Raw genomic sequence first — 20,696 nt, 5'->3', positions numbered from 1 at the left:
ACAAGCCAACACTCCATTCCTTCTTTGCAGCATGTTTTGGAATTAATTCCAAAATACTCTGCTGTCTTGGGACCATGTCTACGTGCGGACCTGGGAACCGCAAAATCCAAAGGGAAAAGCTCCTGTCAGGAGCACCGCACGGCAGCCGCGCGAGCGCCGACTGGGGGGCCTGGACAGAGTCCACTGCCTCCCCCTGTGCCCCATGATGGAACCATGCAGCTGAGGTGGAACAGCCGGCGGTCATAGAAGGGGTAAGGACCACGCCACTCACAGGCAGGGGGAACGCCTAGACTGCAGCGCAGACGGAGCACTGATGACCCTGTGACTGGGGCCGCTCACAGGCAGGAGGAACCCCTAGACTGCAGGGCAGACGGAGCACTGATGACCCTGTGACTGGGGCCGCTCACAGGCAGGGGGAACCCCTAGACTGCAGCACGGACAGAGCACTGATGACCCTGTGACTGGGGCCGCTCACAGCCAGGGGGAACCCCTAGACTGCAGCGCAGACAGAGCACTGATGACCCTGCGACTGGGGCCGGAGAGACATGAGGGCAGATGGCAGGAAGGAGGACAAGACAGAGAGAAACACAGAGGACAAGTTGTAGACAGGAAGGACAGAGGCGAGAGTGTGGAAGGAGGGACAAGAGCCTCGCTGGTAAAGGAAAAAGAGGAGAGAAGAGTGAAAGGCATGAAACAGACAGGAGGGACAGAGGCATAAAGAACTGAGTGACACAAGAAAAACAGAGAAAGAGAAACTGAGACAATGTGTGCGAGAGAGGGAATCAGTTATAGGGATGGGAAACGAAAGGAGAAGGGTGGAGAATGATCTGTGCAGTGCAGAGCCCATTTACATTCCAGCACGGAGAAAGAAACAACTATTAATGTTATGCATATGATTTATGTATTATTTTCTTTTCTCCCGCTGGCAAAACATCTGATGTAACTGAATTAATTCGTCACTGTCCTGTTAGTTGGTTTCTTTATAGGTTCTAATTACAATTCGCTGTTCACCGCTGCCGCGCTCTGCGGCACCGCTGCCCATTGGTCACGCCTGCAGAGCGGGCCGAGCTCGACTCGGGCGGGGGCAGGGGGAGGAGAGGGCTGGAGAGGGGAGCCCACCTTCATGACGGGCTGGGCGAAGTACTTGGCGCTCCAGTCGCACAGGCCGGTCTGCAGGGCGGCGCTGATGAGGTTCCGGTGGCCCCCCGGCTCGTCGGCGTCATCGGCCGTCTGCAACGTGTGCACACACACGAACACACACACACAGACACAGAGCACCGGGGTTAGTGCAGCACAGCAACGGGCCCCAGAGAGGACACAAACTCACAATCAACAAAGCTGTCGGCTGACTGCACCTGGCTTACAGTGGGCAAACACCACACCTGGGCTACAGCATCTGACCTCTAACACGGCTTTCACACAGTACTCCCCGGGGGAATGGAGGGGCACTGCCGCGCAGCGGGCAGCACGCGCTCGGCGGGCACATGGGGGCAGGGCGATACCTGGTCCGGCCCCTTGTCGAACATCTTGCGTGTGCGCGGGAACTGGTGCGAGTGCGGTGCCTGGCCGCCCAGCGTGGGGGTGTACGGCGGCCGGGCGGGCGGCAGGTCCCTGGCTGGCGGCTTGGGCACCTCGTTGGTCAGGCTGGAGCTGCTGGTGCTGGGCATGGGCGGGGAGCCACTGGAAGAGTGAGAGAAGGGGGAAAAGGGTAACGACGAGGCCTCAGGCACACAGCTCTGCGTATCTCACTGGGCACGCGTGTAATATCCCATTCAGCCACACGGCAACTCCAACCACACCACGCCTCTGCCATGCCACCCCTCGCCTCTCTGCAGCAGCACTGGTGTCGGAGAGAAGGTATCGAACCCCTGCAGGGGTGGGAGGCAGGTGGGCTTACCCGGCCTGGTGAATATGGGCACCTTTGCTGGTGGGGCTGGCGGGGGCAGACTGGGTGAGGGACCCCGAGTCCAGGATCCTCTGGGGGCGAGCGTTCATTGTGGCCTGAAGAGAACACAGACAGAGAGGGGGGGCACAGTGAGCGGGGAGACCTGGACAGGCAGAGAGCAGGAGAAACGGATTCTCTGGAAGGCTGGGCCTGGTCTGGATCCACGCCAGGGCTGGCAGTCTCAACCTGCTGCACGCAGCCTGACGGACGGGCACAGACCGGGGAGGTGCGTTATGATTTTTTTGCACCATTTAAGGAACTGGTCAGTAACAAAACTGAGAGTAGACTGCAGTTCTCCCACATCAGAAAAATATCTATATTGCCTGGAAGGAAGAATGGGACACAGTCTTGTTTGTGATGGTGATGGTCTGGAGAGAGGCACGTTTGACTTTTAAGTTCCCTGCTGAGATGTGACTATGATTCCTGTGTTCCAGCACAGAGCTGTGATAATTTCACAATTATTTGCACTCATCTCATCTGCACACCTACTAACACTGGAAAGATTTTCTTATTTGGATGTCTCATGTTGAGTCAGAATATCTGACTATAGATGGTCTGACTGTGATTTTGGTCCCCTGGACATTGGACAACATATTTTTCTAATGTACGTTCAGTATCCAAATACTGCAAGATGTACCCATTTCACCACAGCTTCCAGTAATAATGGGTGTACTGTCACTGTCTCATTAATTTGTGCTCTAATTATTTTGCTGAGAGAGATCAGTAGAAAGAGGATGAGGAGTAAGGAAGTTACAGGCAGCAGCACCCTCATATACTAATAAAGATGCAATCGGGAAGTAAAATAGCTTCTAACTACCAAAGGGCAACATGGGACAAAGGCCTTCTTTGCATTTGTAACCGTTCTTATGGTCGTATGACAGAAAAAAAACCCAGCACATCTGCAGGGGTTTGAGAAAATAAACAAGTAGAGGAATGAAGCCGTGTGGTTTGCTCCGTCCCACGAAGCCGAGGACTCGGCGCCCGTAGGCGGGTGGGGGCGGGTGCTGCTCTTGCTGTAGGTGTCACCTCTGCAGCTCCGGCACCAACAGCCTGTTTTCAGTTTCACGACAGCCCGAGGGCTCTGCACCTCGCCGAGCACCCGGAACCACAGGAAAGTCAGGGGGGTGTCACATATCGTGCAAATGCTGAGCAGTGCTCGTCCCACAACTTTCCACACTTTGGAACAGAGCAGATGGGCACAAAAACACAACACAAAAAGAACAACTCTCTTTTTAAACAACTCATGCAAACTTGTTGCCTCTGTTGAAGAAAAAACATAATATCACCTGCCCTGCAGGAAAAACAAATCATTTTTCCATAAGACAACAGTTCATTAAAAATATTTGACTAAAAATTGTTCTTTTTGCGGAGGTGAGCTTGAAAGTCTTTTGTTTGCATCCCTCAAACTGCGGGTTTCTACTCTTGACAGCATCCAAAACATTAAGAGCTCATGCTGCATTGCATCTGATTCGTTTTATGATTCACCGAAGGGATCGATCACGCTGAATCACGGCAGCGCTAATAGACAGAGGGGTGCTAGGAGCTGAACCCCAACAGCGTCTCCAGTACCCTTAAGTTGAATGGATGCTCTCTTCAGGGGGTTGGGAAAGCAGAGAAAAGAGGTTAATAAAGAGGTAAATGCAATGCGAAATCATGCAAACAGCCATTAAAACATAAATGCATGCCAATACTAAAAGACAGACCCCCCCCCCAGAAAAAAAAGTCTTTCATCTATTTCTGAAACCAGCCTGTCACTGAATCTTTTTTCCTCCACCCTCGTTCTCGCCCTTTAAGTAACGAATTCCTCCGCGCAAACGAAAAACTTCTTTCCTTTCAAGACGATAGACATAGGCATGAAAATAAAAGTTCTCTTCTTCTTTGAAACCAGCTCAACGTTCCATCACTTCTGGAAGGGTGCTCATTTATTTGCGCCACATGGGCTCGCCAGCCAGCGCCCCTTGGATCAGCACCTTTGCAGAGGAACGCCGCCGCCTCGCCTCCGCGCTGACCTTGGACGCAACCGCCGTCCCGACACGCCACAGAAGCACGTGACCGGGGCCATCCTCAACCTTAGGCTCCCTGCAGACTTCCTGCTTTGCATTCACTTCTCCACACCGCGCGCTGCTAAAGACATCTGAAACTATCAAAGTTCCTCTCCCTGCTCGTCGGCAGAGCGAGCAGCATCCCCAGGCAGAGAAACGAGAGACAATTACTGCTGCTGCAGATTTAAACCAGGCCATTAAAAAGGAATGTTTGTGGCATCTACTAACAGCGAGATTAAGTTATTTCTTGATGTGCTGCCTAATTTCTAATGAAAGGGTGGATGCAGACGGGGGGAAAGTACGTGTCAGTTGCCTTGTAGCTCGTAAATGATGCCAAGCTAAAGACCCACTCCACTGTGGCGCGAGCCAGAGTCTCTCTCCCTTTATTTATCACCCCTGCCCACCCCCTTCTCCAAGGTGGCATGATTTACACCATTTCTTAACGATGCTTCAGAGGAGCATTTCTCCATCTCTTCATTTATATAGGGTAGTAAAACAAATGTGCTTTCAACCTCGCCCAGAGGCTGATCAGCACGAGGGCTTAAGCGACCTCCCAGTCTTGTGAGCAGGCAGAGCAAGAGCACAGGTATGCACGGCTCACAGCAGAAGCTAGTGTCTGAATGTTCAAAGCAGTCCGTCTCAAGCCCACTGCCCAAAACCTGATGAAATCCTGGATCCCTGCTTCTGTGGAAGGTTCTGTCCAGCAGAGAGTATTGTTTTCTTTTTTACACCGTTTAACGGGTGAAATAAGATCACAGGCACGGACAGCTTGTTCCAGACCCCCACCACCCTTTGCGTAAAGAAGTGCGTCCTGCTCCCATTTCTAAATGCACTTCCACCCTCTTTCACCCCGTGCCCCGCCATGCTTCAGTTGCTCTTTCGGAAGAAGTCCGCTAGATCGTCTCTGTCATCCTTGGGGATTTTGAATATTTGTATCAGGTCATCTTGTTACAGGGTGGCTGATGACCTTCCAGGGCCTGGCAGGCAGCCCAGACTTCTTAGGAAAGTGATCACAGCTGCTCCACGCACCGGGACCCCAGGAAAAAACATCCTTTCCGAGCACCCTGCCAACCCCCCATGGTTCTGGGTTCGATATGTCCATTGACCAGGGCAGAGAGAGTGAGAGGTCGAGGAGGGGAAAGTAAGCAGAGGAAAGGGAGGGACAGGAGGAGAGACAGAGGGAACAAGGCAGGGGAGAAAAATAGAGAGAAGAAGAAGAAACAAGAAGAGAGCGAACGGCAGCAGATCAGCAGCGGAAACCGCTGGGAGCGCAAGTCAGCACTGGCAGCGAAGCACGGGACAGAATGCCTTGCTCGCACCAAGTCAAAGCCTGATTTATTCCGCGACTATTAAGATAGTCAACTAAGAAACAGAATCTATCTTCCTAACCATCTACCCATCCGTCAGAACTTTACCAGACAAACTAACAAAAGATATTCTCTCTCCCCTGTCACAGATGATTAAACGCTTCTCAGCAAGGGGACATTAGCCACGTTCTTACTCCGAATGCAGTGACGCCAAACCAAAGGCAGAACAAAGCCCCGCGGCTCAGGCGGCAGCCAAAGGGTTCTGCTTCTGGCTGAGAGCAGATCTCGTTCCTCACTCGTACGTTGACAATAACGACAGCTTCCTGACTCAGCCTTCCTGGATGCATGAAAAGAAATTATTTTCCCAATAAGAGCTATATAACAAAGCCCAGTGAAAAGGTACTGAATTAAAAGCAGCCTTTATTGATGCCGGGATCAGAAAGTAATTAGTTTTCTTTTTTTTGGGGCTATGACCTAGTATCATTGTGCCTTTCTGTATGACCACTGAAAGCCTGGGTGGGGCGAAGTGCTCCAATACAGGCCCTTTTTGAGCGCTGTTAATTAAGGCTGCCTCTTCAGTGCACTGTTGACACCAGCTTTTATCACATAAGAGTCTTGTGTCTCGAATGCTGTGCGACGCCGAAAGGACAGCGCGGCGCTGACGGGGGGGAAAAAAAACACGCTCTTGTCAAGAGACCCAGTTCTACTTCTCGTAAAGGGCACCCTTATTAAAAGATCACTCCATCTTGAAAAAGCCTCGGTCTAGATACCAAGATTGACTTCAGCTTTTCAAAAGCGCCCCCCCCCCACCCCCGCTGCAAACACGCCTCCATTCTTATGCCTCCTCTCTCGTCGGAGTCTGAGCTGTCTCCTCCATGCCCTCGCTATCTGAAGAGGAGCCCCGTGTTCTGAGACAGGGGGCGCTGCTCCCCCGCACCCCCCTTTCTTCTGAAGGGAAAACTGCGGCGTGAAGGAAGCCGAGTGACTGAGGTGAGGCGAGCTGAATTTTAACAAGAGGCTTCCCTCGTGCTGCCCAGTCTGCACACGCTCGGTTTACTCCCTGCTCCCCGCTGACTCTCCTCCAGTGCGAGAGGAAGAATTCACAGCCCGTCTCACGTCGAGAGGGGGGCGGGAAGGGTGTGAACCCCTTCAGGAGCTCTCAGGCAGGCAGCGTGTCAGAAGCACAGAGAGCACCCCGAGCAGGGCAGGATGGAGAACAAACACGAGCACGATAAGCAATGCTGAGGAGAAGGCAACAGGCTACACAGAAGACCCTTTAGCTCGGAAAATAGGTTTTTTTTAACTGAAAATGAATTCAAATTGCACACTCTTAATTGCACACAAAGAGTGAAGCAGTGTATTTTGGTGTGCAGCTCGTTTCACTGCAATGCAGTAGAAAGAAGGGCCTCTGCCTCACTGGTGATAAACCTAGACTGTTGTCGACTCCGGTGCAAATCTTTCACGCTGTCGTTAACGTTGAAGCCTACTCTGTGCAGAAAAAAAAATCAGTTTTTGCTCTGGCCCGCGTGACTGCAGTATCTGCCAGCCTACACCAGCTCGGTTATTTAATCGATCTTTTAATCGAAATCATAATTGGCTTAATTGAAATTTTCATTTTTAACTGCTGTAAAAGAAACTGCAGATTTCAAGACGCTCGCAAAATGTAATACTTAAAAAATCTCTCACAGCTTAAGAGCTGGAGACATTCAAAGAATTTCAATTTCTCACGCCGTTTGTTCAGTTGAAGGTTCAATTATGTAACCGAGGGCCAGGCTGGAAAGAAATCCAGCAGAGGCACTGGAGTCACGAGGAGCAGGATTTGCTGGCTAAAACTCTCCAAAATCTTTTCGCACATCTCCTGCTGGTGTGCCTCCCGCGTTTCGCCAACTGCCCGTGTTAAGATCCGGCGCACAAGGCGAGGTGGGCGGCGGGGCGTGTGCAAGAGGCATGTTGTGGACACTGAGTCACTCGCAACTCCGGGCTTCTGGGACAGACAAGCTACAGGAAAACCGGACAGGCCGGGGCCTCGGCAACTGGCGGAGCACCTCGGCACACAGGCACGGCTCACACCTGCTAACTCGCCAAGCCACAGGCACAGACACAGCAGGGGCAGTGAGGTACAAAGGGAACGGTAAAAAAAAAGATCTGTAGCCACAGGGGACTTGGGAAACCGCTGTGACAACAAGAGAGATGAGACGGGACTTATATAATCTTTAGTTATTACCTCCTTAAGCTGCACTGGAATTTCATGACCATCTTTCAGTGTTTCTCAGACTTCAGGGAACAATTTCGATTTAATCGCATTTGCACAAAACTAAATGCTTTGGGTCACGTGAGAGAAGAGCTGGGGGAGCCGGCCTGCTCCGCAGCACACGGGAGAGGGGGAGGAGGTATCAAATCAAACGCTAGCAAGAGGAATTAACCCTTTCCTCAGCAGGAGGAAACACACACATGGGGGAATCAGCCGGGGAGAGATGAGCGCACCCGTCCACTCACTGCACACACAAACAAGGAAGGACAGGGGAACAAGAGGGGGGGGGGGGGACAAGCAAGGCAAGGAAAGAGGGAATGAGAGGTGGGGAGAGAGGAAGAGAAGGAGCAAAGAGAGAGAAGCACGGCCCTACTGGCAGTGAAGGAGGATCTCACCTTGTAGGCGATGCTGTTGAGGACCTTCATGGCCAGGTCGGACACCTCAGGGAAGGGATCAGCAGCCAGGTGAAGCAGCACCCTCCAGATCTGCGTGTAGACGCTGTTGAAGGACACCCCTGCACAACACACAGACACAGGGACAAGACACTGAGCTGGAGCTCCATTCAGGGCTTGAAATGTTGGTAACGGATCCCAAGCCACCCCTTTGACTAGGAAAAAATAAACAAATTGAAGAACAGCGTGTAAGAACAGCAAGGACGAGCTGCTTCTGGGTTTTACACTCTGTTCTGCTCTCTGCCAGTGTCAAACTCTCCCCAAGCTGGACCGTGACAGGAATGCATGCAAATCACTGAAGTGAGCTGAACACTGTCAGCAAACTAATGTCTAGTGTAAGGAGAGGAGGCGGCAGACCCAGGGGAAGAGCCATGTGGCGAGAGTATTTATCTCCTGATCGTCAAGCATGTGTAGCACAACAGCAATGACAGCTCTCAATCAGTCACTCACATCTAAGCGGTATTCGGCAGCACCCTAATCTTGGCTGTACTATTATGGGCAATGATCTATTAGAGAACCGACATTGTATTACTACTGATCTCTCTTCTCTTCATACGGAGCTTGCACACATACTGACAGACGTGACTGCAGAACAGTGATGGGAGTTCTGCGAGGTTGGTGTCAGGGGTGGGGGGTATGGGGGGGCTAGCATAGAAAGATTGAGAAGTGCTGCTTTTGCAGATTTTGCCACATCCACCTTTTAGAGCGTTCTGCGAAATCTCTCACTGCAGCTCAGCGCGCGCACAGCGTGGTGGAGGAGCACGGCTCATAACTGAGCACCCCAGGGACGACCCAAGGTGAGCGGAAGAACTGGCAACGTGAGCACTTAAAGTTCAAGGTTCTCCGCAAGGTCTCAGAAAACCTGCATGGAGCAACTGATCCGAGACCTAGACGTTAATGCAACATTAAAGTTCTCAGGAGGAACACAAACCGGAAACTACTCTGGCGCTCGAGAAGAGGGGCTGCCCCAGACGGTTTTAATCTCCTCAAACCTGAAATGGCAGGGACTTTACAAACATCGATCAGCTGGTTTATTTTCAGTGGAACATTTTCCACACGGAACACACAGAGAAAAAGGCGGAAAAGGCCGCTGTGCTTCACAACCGGCCAGCCTTTAACTGGGCCGCCCGTGAGCAACACACTCACACACGCTGTCGGGATCAGCCAGGGGAGAGTCAGACAGACAGGGCTGGGAGTGGGGGAGCCAGGGAGCGCTGGTGTCCCGAAACCAGAGCTGGTTGACCCTCAGGGCAACACCAGCCACCCTTCCCGTGAGAGTGCTTTTCTGTTTTTCCAAGGAGACATGACTCCATGGGGCACGAGGGTCAGAGGGGCAGGAGCCTCCTCGAGGGGTCCTGTATCAGCCTACGACGTGCAACTTCGCAACCCGAAGGGGCCGGCCACTCCCCAACTTCCTAAACAGGCATTTTGCACAGATCCCCCCCCCCAAACACACCAGGGAATAAAAATCTATAATCGTACGACGCTCTGCAAAATAAAATGCTTCTCATTTCTAATGAGGATAGAAGGAGTATTCATTAATCTTGAGAAACACGGTTTCAAAACGTTATAAGAAATGACTGGGTGTGAAACTGATGAGGAGGTAAACTTCTCGTTAAACTTTCTTCTCACCTGGTTCTTTTCACCTTGAAAAAGAGGGAAACAGAAGTAGCACTTTTTTTTTTCCTGTCAGTTTAAGACCCTTTGCTATCAGGTGCACTGACATATTCAGACAGTCCTCAGGAAAAGAAAAGCACACCTGCCAGACATAGCAGAACATCACCCCCTCGCCTGTTAGAAACTGGGGACATGTAACCCCACCCCAGCTGTTTTCGGGAGAGGGGGGGGTTACACTCCTGCACTTAACAGAGCGATGAAACCTCAGTGGAAAAAGCAGCCGGGCCCAGACACACTGCAGTGTTCGCAGCCTGAGAAAGGCATCCCTGACAGCTCACGCTGCAAAGGGCGTGATGATCCCGTGTGACTGCTGCATCAAGCATGACCCCACAGCGGACACAGGGGTCCCTCTGGCACACTAAGAAGCTGCAATCGCGTACTGGGCATGCATTTTGGGATTGCATGGGAGATTCTAATTAATTTGGACTCCTGGCTCTGAAGTGGGACATGTATATATCGCACCTACCCAGCATCAAAGTATCACCACTTAAGCACATTGTGAGAGCTGTTGATGGGGTCTGTTAACTTGGCCTCAAGCAAAAGTTACACTAAGATGCCATAAAGCTGACTTGCTTTAGCAGCCCCAGTGGCTTAACGCTACATAATAAACGACAGGAACAACACCCACAAACAGGATAAACCAGACCAATGTCTGCTGCATATCATACGACAGAACCTAGAGCAAGACAGAGTAGGACATGAAGTAATTACATATCAAAGAACAGGACAAGCACTCAGATTGTGAAACAAACTTTCTGCTGACTATATATAGCAGCTGGGAAACCCTTGCAGGTTATCTGTTCTGCGGGGCAGACCCAACGTGTGTTGATGTCATTACTGAGCGCAATAAAACTGAATCTGCACAAGACTGTGTCCTGCTCCTCCGATGAAGAATTTCCCACAACAGTTCCATCGACGGACAGAGGAGCTGTGGACTGTCCTATTGATCGGCATTCTGCAATGACCCTTAGCCCCCAGCTGGTACAGCAATTTACGTACAGTCAGACATTGGTCAAGCCAGGTGAAGGTCATTTAGAAACAACGTGATCATTATTTTAGGAGAACCCACACAAGATTATATGCCCCAAAAACCTCTGGATGTAAGTGGTATCACACACATGTACATCCCAGGTCGGCAATGGAATTTGGTACACCTGGGTCGCACTGCAGTTGTTTAAATAGGCCGACTAGCTTTATTGTACACCCGGTATTTACAGTCAGAACTGACCATCTGTATTAGGTATGATTTCCAATTGCATATCAGCAACTACTGGATGTAGAAATATGAGGATTCATTGTGTTTACTCTCATTTTTATAACCTAGTCGAATTAAAAAATCAGAAAACGGGCAAACGGCCAGGATGTTATTTACTATAAATCAGAGGGATATACCAGGTTTATAAAGATCTCAGATTACGAAGCAATGTTCTTTTGCTCTGCATTACAAAAGCTTTTTTTACATAAGTTAGAATCCGACCGATGCTGAGGATACAGGACAGCATGCGATAGATACTTCGCCTTCGGCACTAGTAAAGCCAAACTTCAAGGCGCAATTTCAGCTGAGGCTGTGAGCCGAGGCCCATCACTGCGGAGGGGCTCCGTGCTGGATATCGTTCATCAGCAGAGGAAGACTTGGTACACAGTGCACTGACAGAGAGCCGGAGCGTTTAGTGACAGAGGGCAGTGAAGATTACGGCAATCCATAGACTCCTTGATTATCAAGGATTACGCCAACATCACGTAACAGTAGCTAAGAGGGTTGCCGGGTCTCATTCTGACAGAATCCCTGTCCTGATTCCTGTGTGTTAGAAATGCGGTGCTTTTAAAGCTTTAAAGTAATGCACCACTTCTTCTGCACTGACCAGCCATGCATACGTGCTGTGTGCTGAGGGGAGACCTCGCTGTGGCCTACTTTTACTATCTACAGCTCCTGGGACAACCACTTCCAAAGCCCTAGCCCTAACAGAGCACACCTGCGTCCCCTAGCAGAGCAGGCAGGGAGCTTACCGCCTGCAAGCCAGTGTTGAAAGCAGTATCAAACACAGAATCCAACGCCAGATTCAGGAAATTGAATTACTCTTCCAAAGACAAGAGAGAACAACAAAAGAGATGTACTGTGCTGGACTGCTGTGTGTCTTGGGGCCAAGTTTACAAAGCGGTACTACAGCAAGTGTGCATGTATATATCTGGTCACTTACTTGCTAGCACACAGTCAGCCTGAATTATGATGACAAACAAATGGATGGTGGTGAGTGTTATCTGTGAAGCTGAAGCAAGACATACAGTAAAGCAGCAGATGTTGCGAAATTCGCTCCTGTTTCCTGGGGATTCCTTGTCATGCTTTTGCAGATCCCTCAAGGGGCTGTGGGCTCTATGATGGGCTCCGGGTGTGGCAGAGCGAGGGGGTGGGTCAGCCCGATCGGGAGCCGGGCCCTGGGGAAGCCCTCGAGTCTGTGGTATGAACTGCGCTGGTCAGGGCATCTCGTAAAGAGGCTGATCGAGAAGAGAAGAGATGCCCGCATCCCGAGAGACCGAGAAGGAAGGATGTGGTTGTCCTCGTCCCGAAGCAAGCCCGAACTCAAGCAATAACATTTACAGGATGGTGCCAATGACGGCCCTGCTTGGGAGAGTGCCTTGGACTGACCAGGGAAAGCACTCTCTTGTCCTAGGGGCTCAGCCTGCCCGGCTGGAGTCAACAGCTGGGATGGTGGGAGCTCTCCCTCTCTTCTTCCCAGATGTGCTTGTGCCTCAGACATCTGTCCTTGCGCTGTGCAGTAAACACCATACTGGACAGCCCCTCATGTTTCTGTTTGGCAGGACAGCCTGTGCTTTTCAAAAGGTCCTCAATACGCAACCCAGCATTGACAGCACAGATCTTTCACTGAAAGATCACTGAAACCTAGTCGTGCTAGTCCAGTACACCTAGCTCTGGACAGCAGCGCCCTCCTCGTTTCTAGCGTCCGCTTCGGAAAGGAACCATTTTTTTTGGCTAAAGATCTCCACGTGGACAACATGGCAAAACCATGCAGCCCGGCACGGCCTTTGTGTAAAAAAGCAAGTTAATTTAAAAACAGGCCATACCACACAGCCACTGTATATGTGCTACGGTAATACCTCAGCCATCTGCTCTCGCAATAATTACATGAGCAGCAAAAGCAAGTTGAAGCTTTCTGCTGGCCAAGAACTCCTCCAGCCTGGCAGGACTCACCCAAAGCCTCGTGAAGTGGAGCTGTAATTGATTGAAGGTGGCTGGAATCGAGCAGTGTGGGAGAACTGCAAAACGATTTGCCGCGCGCTCCTCAGCCACATGGCAGCGCCGCTGATACAACACACGGAGGCACGCGTACACACTTGGAGGACCTCCGCATGACAATGAGCGGCCTTGAGGAGATCACAGACCGGCCGCGACACACCCAACACAGAAATGCAGCAGACCGCAAGGCTGGCGGTGCTTGGCTCTGTGACCCGTGGTTTGTGAAGCCCACACCAACACCCCTGCCACAAGCATCCACACAGATCCTGCAGAAAACACTTCTGAACTCAGAAGAGAACAGTTGTGCCTAATCTTGTGGAGTGCTTCTTCAGAGGGTGGAGAGGGGGTGCGGAGCACTAATAATCATGTATCAGGGCCCTGAGTGTTTTTTTTTTCCCCCCAGGAAGGCAAGACTGCCATGACAGCAGCCGTGCACGCCGGAGACTCACCGATGAGGGAGTTGAGGGAGGAGTAGGAGCTGACCCTCCTCATTTTGTCGATGGTCTCGAAGGACAGGATATATTCGTCGTTGTCGGGACTGCCCAGGGTGCTGCTGGCGCTGCTGCTGGTGCTCAGGTTCCCCGGTGAAAAGACAATGTGGCCCCCTACTGGCAGGAAGGAATATACACACCTTGGTCAAGAACACAAAAGCACAAGTTTGCTCTTCCAATAAACATGCTGTGAGGCCAAGCCCTTTATGTCAAAATATGCCAGAAATTCTTAGTTTACCACAAAAAAGAAAAAAATGCTTGCTTGCACGGAAAAAATTACACAAAGGAATAAAATGTTTTTTTTGTGCACACTCTCATTTAACTTGCAAACAATGACGAAGTCCCCAAACAGCCCAGGATGACTGCAAAACACAAAATCATCCCAACATGAAACAATGCTACCAGTGCGACATCTAGACTGCTTGACAAAACCATGTCATTCAACCGAACCCGAACGCCCCCTTCGAAGGTCACTTGTTTCTGCTCCTTTGGAATGTATTTTTCCACATGAAATGGCTGACTTTCCTGTGTTGATCTGGAGATGCGTGAATAAGCGATCTCCAGCGGGGGTCCTGCACCAGCAGTGCCTGGCTCAGACTGCACTGTGCTGCGATATGAGGAACCCCAAGGCACAGCACAGCCTCTGACCGCTGCCCTGGGCACGCACACTGCTGGCTGTCCCAGCCCCAGGACAGGACCCTGGGTCTCACCGCCCCCGGTCCCCCGCTGGTCTCACCCTCCTCGTTCAGGTTGAGGTTCTGCAGGCTCTTGTTCAGGTTCCGGGCCGTGGTGGCTGCTCGGATGTTGCCGTAGGAACTGACGGTGCGAAGGCGAGGGATGGCCGGACTGTCCCTCACCGGGGTCAGGTTCCCTGACTCTGCACGCGCAGGACAGAGGGGCAGGGAGAGGGAGAGACGCAGAGACACCTCGTCAGGGAGAGAGCCACCGCTGCCGAAGAGCAGGAGGCTGCCGTGTCTTCGGATTTGAGCTCCAGAGCTCGTAAGTGTCTCCACGCATGAATGAACTTCACCAGACCAGCAAGCTCTTTAAGGCTGGAAATGGGAAACCCTGGTCTATGGGGAGATAGCAGCATTTTCAAACGGGCAACTACCTAATACAGCAGACCTTATGCACAGAGAGAGAGAAGCCATCCATGATAAAACATATAAAAGCAGCCCTGGGCCTCTGCTCTTTTAAAAGCCAGCTGGTGGCAGGTTTTGTGTGGGCACCTGTGTTGCTGGCGGGCGAGGGGACAGCGTAGTTCTTCTCTTCCTCCATGAACTGTAGCGCCACAGTGCAGAAGTTGCTCTCGTACTGGACCACCAGGTGACTGAGCGCCACCACCAGCTCCTGTGGGCACACACAGTGTTGGCACGTCCATAGTTCCTCAGTCCCCTGTCCGACAGATCTACAAAGCTTTGTCTACAGCATGCTTGTCTGCTTTCTCCTTCCTACATTCGACCGAGGAAATTACAGTTTCCTGCAGCTATAGACTGCATAAGGATTTCTGGATGTACAGTTGCACAGCACCCCATATTTGACACAAGGCTACTTACTAATTCAAGAAGTTCAATAAATGTTTCGTGGTGAACTGTATTTACACATTCATGGCAACTTTTCCAACTTAACATTCACGAAGACTAAAAAAAAAATAGCAGTTCTGCAATGGTAGGTCTACACATCACAAACGTACAGCTGTTCTATCATTATTACACCTCTACTATGCTTAGCAGTTCAAAACGCAATCCAGCAAAAAAGTACAAGCTCATTTACGCATCTTTCTGTTAATTACCCTTCTCTTTGACGTCCTTTACAAGCCTGCCTCTTCCCAGTGCCAGTGTAGCTAGCAGGCATTGGCAGACTGAGCTTCTCGGTAGCATGCACCCACTCTCTGCATCTGTCTTGACAGCAGTGTACATGATCGCAGTGCGGCTCCCCAGCTGGATTCACTTTACAGAATCCCCTGTGGCACCTCCGCACTGGCAGTGCCAATGTCCTGGACCGGGTATCACACACCCACCTTGCGCACAACGGGGCTGCCATCGTTGATGAGCTGCGCCAGCATCATGGCCACGTTGTGGTCGATGGTGGTGGAGTGGTCAGTTCGCTCCGCTGAGTTGCCCACAAAGGTGCCCAGAGCAAAGACCGCGGCACAGCGTACCTGCGAGGCATCACAATGTCACAATGAGAGCAGTCTTTAATAAAGGCACTGATTATACTAATACGCAGTCATCAGGAAAAAACCCTTAAATATGAGGACAATACATATAAACTAACGAAAGAACAATACATTACACAGCTGGTGCGACAGTGCAAGTGCCGTTTGGACTTTGGACTGTGCTCAGAGGGAGAGTGTATAACAAGGGCTCCCGATCCTGGCGCCGGTGACCCACACACCCATTGGCTCTCATTCCATCCCACCTTAATTAGACAACTGAGGCCTTAATTGATCTAAGATGTTGCTTCGTTAGAATATTTGCATTTTGTTTCTAGTTCAGAAGTTTGGGATTTTGTTTCTTTACAAAATGCAACATTTAAAGCTCCAACAAGCTTAAGAGCTGGGAACAAACATTCACGTTCATCTTCTTCTTCTTATTATTATTATTATTATTATTATTATTATTAAGTTCATGAAGAGTTTGATTGTGTAACTGAGGGCTCGGTCGGAGCAAAAACCACCAGGTGTGTGAGTCATCAGGACTGGGCACCTCAGGTGTATTGCTCCCTGATTCTTGGTCTTCATTATTCATATTTGAAAGCGACTTTCATGACACATCATCTCAAAGCACTTTCACTGTCTCCCAAAGTTGTGGGATCTGAATGAAGGCTAGAGGCCAAAGAGCTCCAAAACCAAGCAGAATCACAACAGCTCACAGCTGCAGCTAGGAGTCAAAGACTTTAAGCCCTTATAGGTGATGATGCAGTGTTTCTAGCCACTACCCCACACACAGAAGTACCCCACACTCCTAATGATACACAAAAACTCCATTCAAAAATACCGCCCAATCAAAGAGGCAAATCAAAACAAGAGGCAAATGAAGGCTCGTTCAAGATGCTTGAAAGGGCTGTCACGAATTAAAAAAATAATCACTATGCCATAAACCTACCATACACTGATCTCAGATATTATAGAAACACGAACTGAATATAAAGAAACAAATCACTGGCATTCACTACGCACCCTAGAGTAATTCAGAAAACGACAGCACAAACAGAGCATTGGAAATGGAGAGAAAAGGCCACCAAGCAAATCACATACATGTACTGCTTTCAGATGTTTACTGCTGCAAGATCACCAAGACTATCTGACACAGCCCACCCCACACAGCTGGTTGTCAGGTGCATATTCCTTCAAACCAGTATTGAGACAATCTTGCCCTAAAGTCCTTTAAGGAGAAGACACCAAAGAAACGTTTCTTCCAGTGGTATTTTAGAAAAAGCTCTAATTTTATTTGAGCAAGTCCCCCATCTCGTCACACAGTATGCAAGTTCACAGTGAATCTCTTGTGTTCTAATAATAGATTGACCTGTACACCTAAGGTCAGTTTTCTAAAACAATTATTATAGCCCAGTACTCGCAAAGAACAAGATCAAATATTTTTATTTAAGCAAATTACCAAAATCCCTTGGTTTCCCTCTCTCTACTCCCTAATTATTTAGCTTTGTGGATCTGCAATCCATTTTTTCTGCATCCCCTGAGCTGCAAACCACAGCCCTGGGCTAACATATTTGCGACTTAAAACGATTCCCATTCGTTAACACAACAGACTAGAAACAGGCACGTTTAAACAGCATTAATCCACACAGACCTCCAGACGGTGCACAGAGACAGAAAGGATATCAAGAAAGCAAAGTTAAAGAGAGGAAAGTGTAGTTGTGAACAAAGACATGATGTCACCTAGAGCTGCAAATCAGGAGATTAAGACAACTCCCAAGCACAGTTGTTCAGAAACCGCAGTCCGACTCTGTTTCACATCACGCAAACGTTTCGCTTGTTTCGCTCGGGAAGTGAAGGGGCAGCAGAGTCCCCCTTCACTGGCTGATCAATGCACTTGAAGTACATATAAGGGCTCGCCTCCCTGAGAGCCATTAGGCAAACGAGCCTCAGCCCTCCGACAACAGGATGAATGCCTAGCCGGGCTGCGGGAGCCTCCATTAGCACACAAGTAAACCCTTGAAGAGAGAGGGCTGTCAGCGGAGCCAGCTTGAACCGCTTATGAAAGAAAAGAACACACGTCCAAGTGAAACAAAACCCACTCTCACAGCCTCCGCAGTTTTCCGCACACGGGGCAAGAAACTGCTTATTGGAAAGAGAGGGAGAGAAATCGGGGGGAGGGGGGTTTGGGAAGGGAAGAGGGGAAGACACGAGGGAGGAAGATTTAGGGGGTTTTACTACGGCAGGCGGTTGCCATGGTGATTTTTTCAAGTCGGGAGAATCACTGCTGCATGATTTCGTCCTGATGGCAACAGATCAGCCGCTACCGAGCCGACAGCGACACGGGGCAAAATGCCACCTGTACAGGGACGAGAGGCACACGCTGATACAGCGGGCCGGGGGGGTGGGGGGGGGTGGGGGGTCATCAGTCTGCAAGCATGAGTGCGGGATATACGAGTGGGATTTGGAGGCACGCCTCTTCGCCTGGCCCCGGTGGAGATTCAGCCGCCTGTGTGATTCCCCAGGAGCTGCGCATCCGAGTTCACCTTACTGTGCTGTGGGAGAGCAGCACGCCAACCTCCTCCTGACACGGAGAGAAGGCACGGACTGGGCCCTCCCTTTGCTGCGGAAGGCACGCTTCCCGAGCCCCAGTGCAATGGAGGAGAGCTGTGGGATCTCCCGGCTTTGCAACGAGAGGCGCCTTTAGTAAGCGAGCAGCTGCTGAAAGTGGCACGTTGATGGAAGCCCCCCCAGGCGGAAAGAGTTCCTGCTAAGCCTGCTGCTCAGAAGTGAGAAAGAATGGCGGGAGGTACGACAGCCGAATCAAGCAGGACAGTCCCAAAGACAGAGTGCAGATGGAAGCTCTACACTGAACCACCATGGCTCTGAGAGAACACGAACCAGACCGCAATCCCCCCTCTTCCCCACCCGGGGGCGCCCGTGAACACGCCTCCAGCTGTCCCCCGCCAACCCGTACCTCAGGAATGGGGTCCGACAGCAGGCTGTAGAGCTTCTCGTGGGCGCTGTCGCGCACACCACACCAGCGCGCGGAGTCGAAGTTCTGCCAGATGCGTCCCAGGCAGATGGCCACCCACTGGCGCAGGAGGGGGTGGGGGTCACTGAGCTGCTCGAGGCAAATAGCAATGAGGTTTCCCTGCAGACAGGCCTCCTGGGGGGCAGGAGAGTGAAAGACAGAGACAGAGACAGAGTGATGCGTCAGGGCGTTGCTAACTGTGAGCTGCCCTTTATGAACTCCTATCCTGCAGAACTGCAGGCACAAGGCACTGTGAAGTGCACTTCAGTACAGTTAAATTACAACGAAGGATGGAACTATGTAACACCAAGTGCGGTCGACTGTGGTGCGGTGACAGTGAATGATATATAAATACACAAGGAAACCAAAAAAAAAATCTGTAAATTTACCAGGTAAATAGTAAACTAAAAGATCAAAGAAAACCTAGAGCATGAAAACAAACTCAACCCAAATAAAAAAAAACACAATGATATTACTTTAGTAAACATTAAAAGCCAAACAACCCTGTTCTGACAGGGAAAAGTACAAAAGCTAATTTGACATTTTCAACTCAAAACACAAAGATAAGCACAAGTGTTTCTGCCTGTTTCAAGGAAAAACTCTGACTTGGGCTAAAACATTTTTCTTTGTAAATTTCTAACACTAAGAATAATTCTTAAAACAGGTTACCAGGTTAGACCTGTCATCTCTGTTTCTGTTTCTTTTCCCGAGTTTTATCAGTACATGCAGAATGATTGATGCCTATAGTACGCTCAGGTCTACGAATGCAGTGTTAATGCAGCAAATATTTTGAAACACATGACAATGTCTGGATTGGCTCAGAAACTCACAAAGTTCATTAGTCAGAATATTTAAGCAACACAGAAGACACTGGACAGACCACTGAAGGGGTGACCGAAAGCTGAGAAACATATATTAAAGATCCAAATCAAAAGAGAACTGTATAAATAATCTAATAGAGAAAGCTGAAAACATCATCCCTGTAATGTTGCCACTCATCTATAATTCAGCAAGGAAAACAAATGTACAAACAAAAAACTAATATAAGAGACTGGAAACATTGCCGTAACGTAATGACGAAGGATGTGAATCTCCTAAAGAAGGAAGGGGAAGGAGCAGAGTCACCGGATAAAGAGCTAGTCTGATCAATATGCTGGGAAGTCTGCACTGTCAGTTTGTCCCCTATTGGTGCATAAATCACAGCTCAAGTGTAATAAAGATTCAACCATACAGTTTTTGAAAATAAAATACAAACTTCATGCATTTCAAAGAGAGAAGCGTGCCGGACAAGTGCTGAATAATCCGGTCTGTCTAAACACTGACCCTCCTGCAGATGGCCAAATCATAACCACCTGATCCTCCAGCAGGTGAACCCACACCCGCCTGATCCTCCAGCAGGTGCCCAACCCGCACCCACCTGATCTTCCAAGCAGGTGTCCAACCGGCACTCGTCTGACCATCCAGCAGGTGCCCAACCTGTACCCACCTGATCTTCCAAGCAGGTGTCCAACCGGCACTCGTCTGACCATCCAGCAGGTGCCCAACCCGTACTCACCTGACCCTCCAGCAGGTGCCCAACCCGTACCCACCTGACCCTCCAGCAGGTGCCCAACCCGTACCCACCTGATCTTCCAAGCAGGTGTCCAACCGGCACTCGTCTGACCATCCAGCAGGTGCCCAACCTGTACCCACCTGACCCTCCAGCAGGTGCCCAACCCGTACCCACCTGATCTTCCAAGCAGGTGTCCAACCGGCACTCGTCTGACCATCCAGCAGGTGCCCAACCTGTACCCACCTGACCCTCCAGCAGGTGCCCAACCCGTACCCACCTGATCTTCCAAGCAGGTGTCCAACCGGCACTCGTCTGACCATCCAGCAGGTGCCCAACCCGTACTCACCTGACCCTCCAGCATGTGCCCAACCCGTACCCACCTGACCCTCCAGCAGGTGCCCAACTCGTACCCACCTGACCCTCCAGCATGTGCCCAACTCGTACCCACCTGACCCTCCAGCAGGTGCCCAACCCGTACCCACCTGATCCTCCAACAGGTGCCCAACCTGTAATCACCTGACCCTCCAGCATGTGCCC

General features: G+C 50.5%; 1 protein-coding gene across 5 annotated transcripts in view; it reads right to left on the bottom strand.

Moving 5' to 3' along the window:
- Window positions 1-20,696, bottom strand: part of rptor (regulatory associated protein of MTOR, complex 1) — a 142,011-nt gene that overhangs the window by 28,503 nt on the left and 92,812 nt on the right. For 4 of the 5 annotated variants that reach the window (XM_088928407.1, XM_088928404.1, XM_088928405.1 and 1 more), the window contains exons 17-25: window positions 18,551-18,742; window positions 15,439-15,579; window positions 14,648-14,768; window positions 14,155-14,295; window positions 13,377-13,535; window positions 7,941-8,059; window positions 1,898-2,001; window positions 1,503-1,680; window positions 1,120-1,230 (exon numbers count right to left, since the gene is read on the bottom strand). In XM_088928407.1, the coding sequence (XP_088784533.1) occupies window positions 1,120-1,230; window positions 1,503-1,680; window positions 1,898-2,001; window positions 7,941-8,059; window positions 13,377-13,535; window positions 14,155-14,295; window positions 14,648-14,768; window positions 15,439-15,579; window positions 18,551-18,742 (1,266 nt within the window). The remainder of the gene's footprint in view (window positions 1-1,119; window positions 1,231-1,502; window positions 1,681-1,897; window positions 2,002-7,940; window positions 8,060-13,376; window positions 13,536-14,154; window positions 14,296-14,647; window positions 14,769-15,438; window positions 15,580-18,550; window positions 18,743-20,696) is intronic. The other variant, XM_088928406.1, reaches the window with a different exon arrangement.

The sequence above is a fragment of the Atractosteus spatula genome, chromosome 11, assembly GCF_055471065.1.
Source record: "Atractosteus spatula isolate fAtrSpa1 chromosome 11, fAtrSpa1.hap1, whole genome shotgun sequence".
Taxonomy (NCBI): domain Eukaryota; kingdom Metazoa; phylum Chordata; class Actinopteri; order Semionotiformes; family Lepisosteidae; genus Atractosteus; species Atractosteus spatula.
Note: the sequence above shows the minus strand (reverse complement) of the source record. Positions and strands in the feature narration are given on the sequence as shown.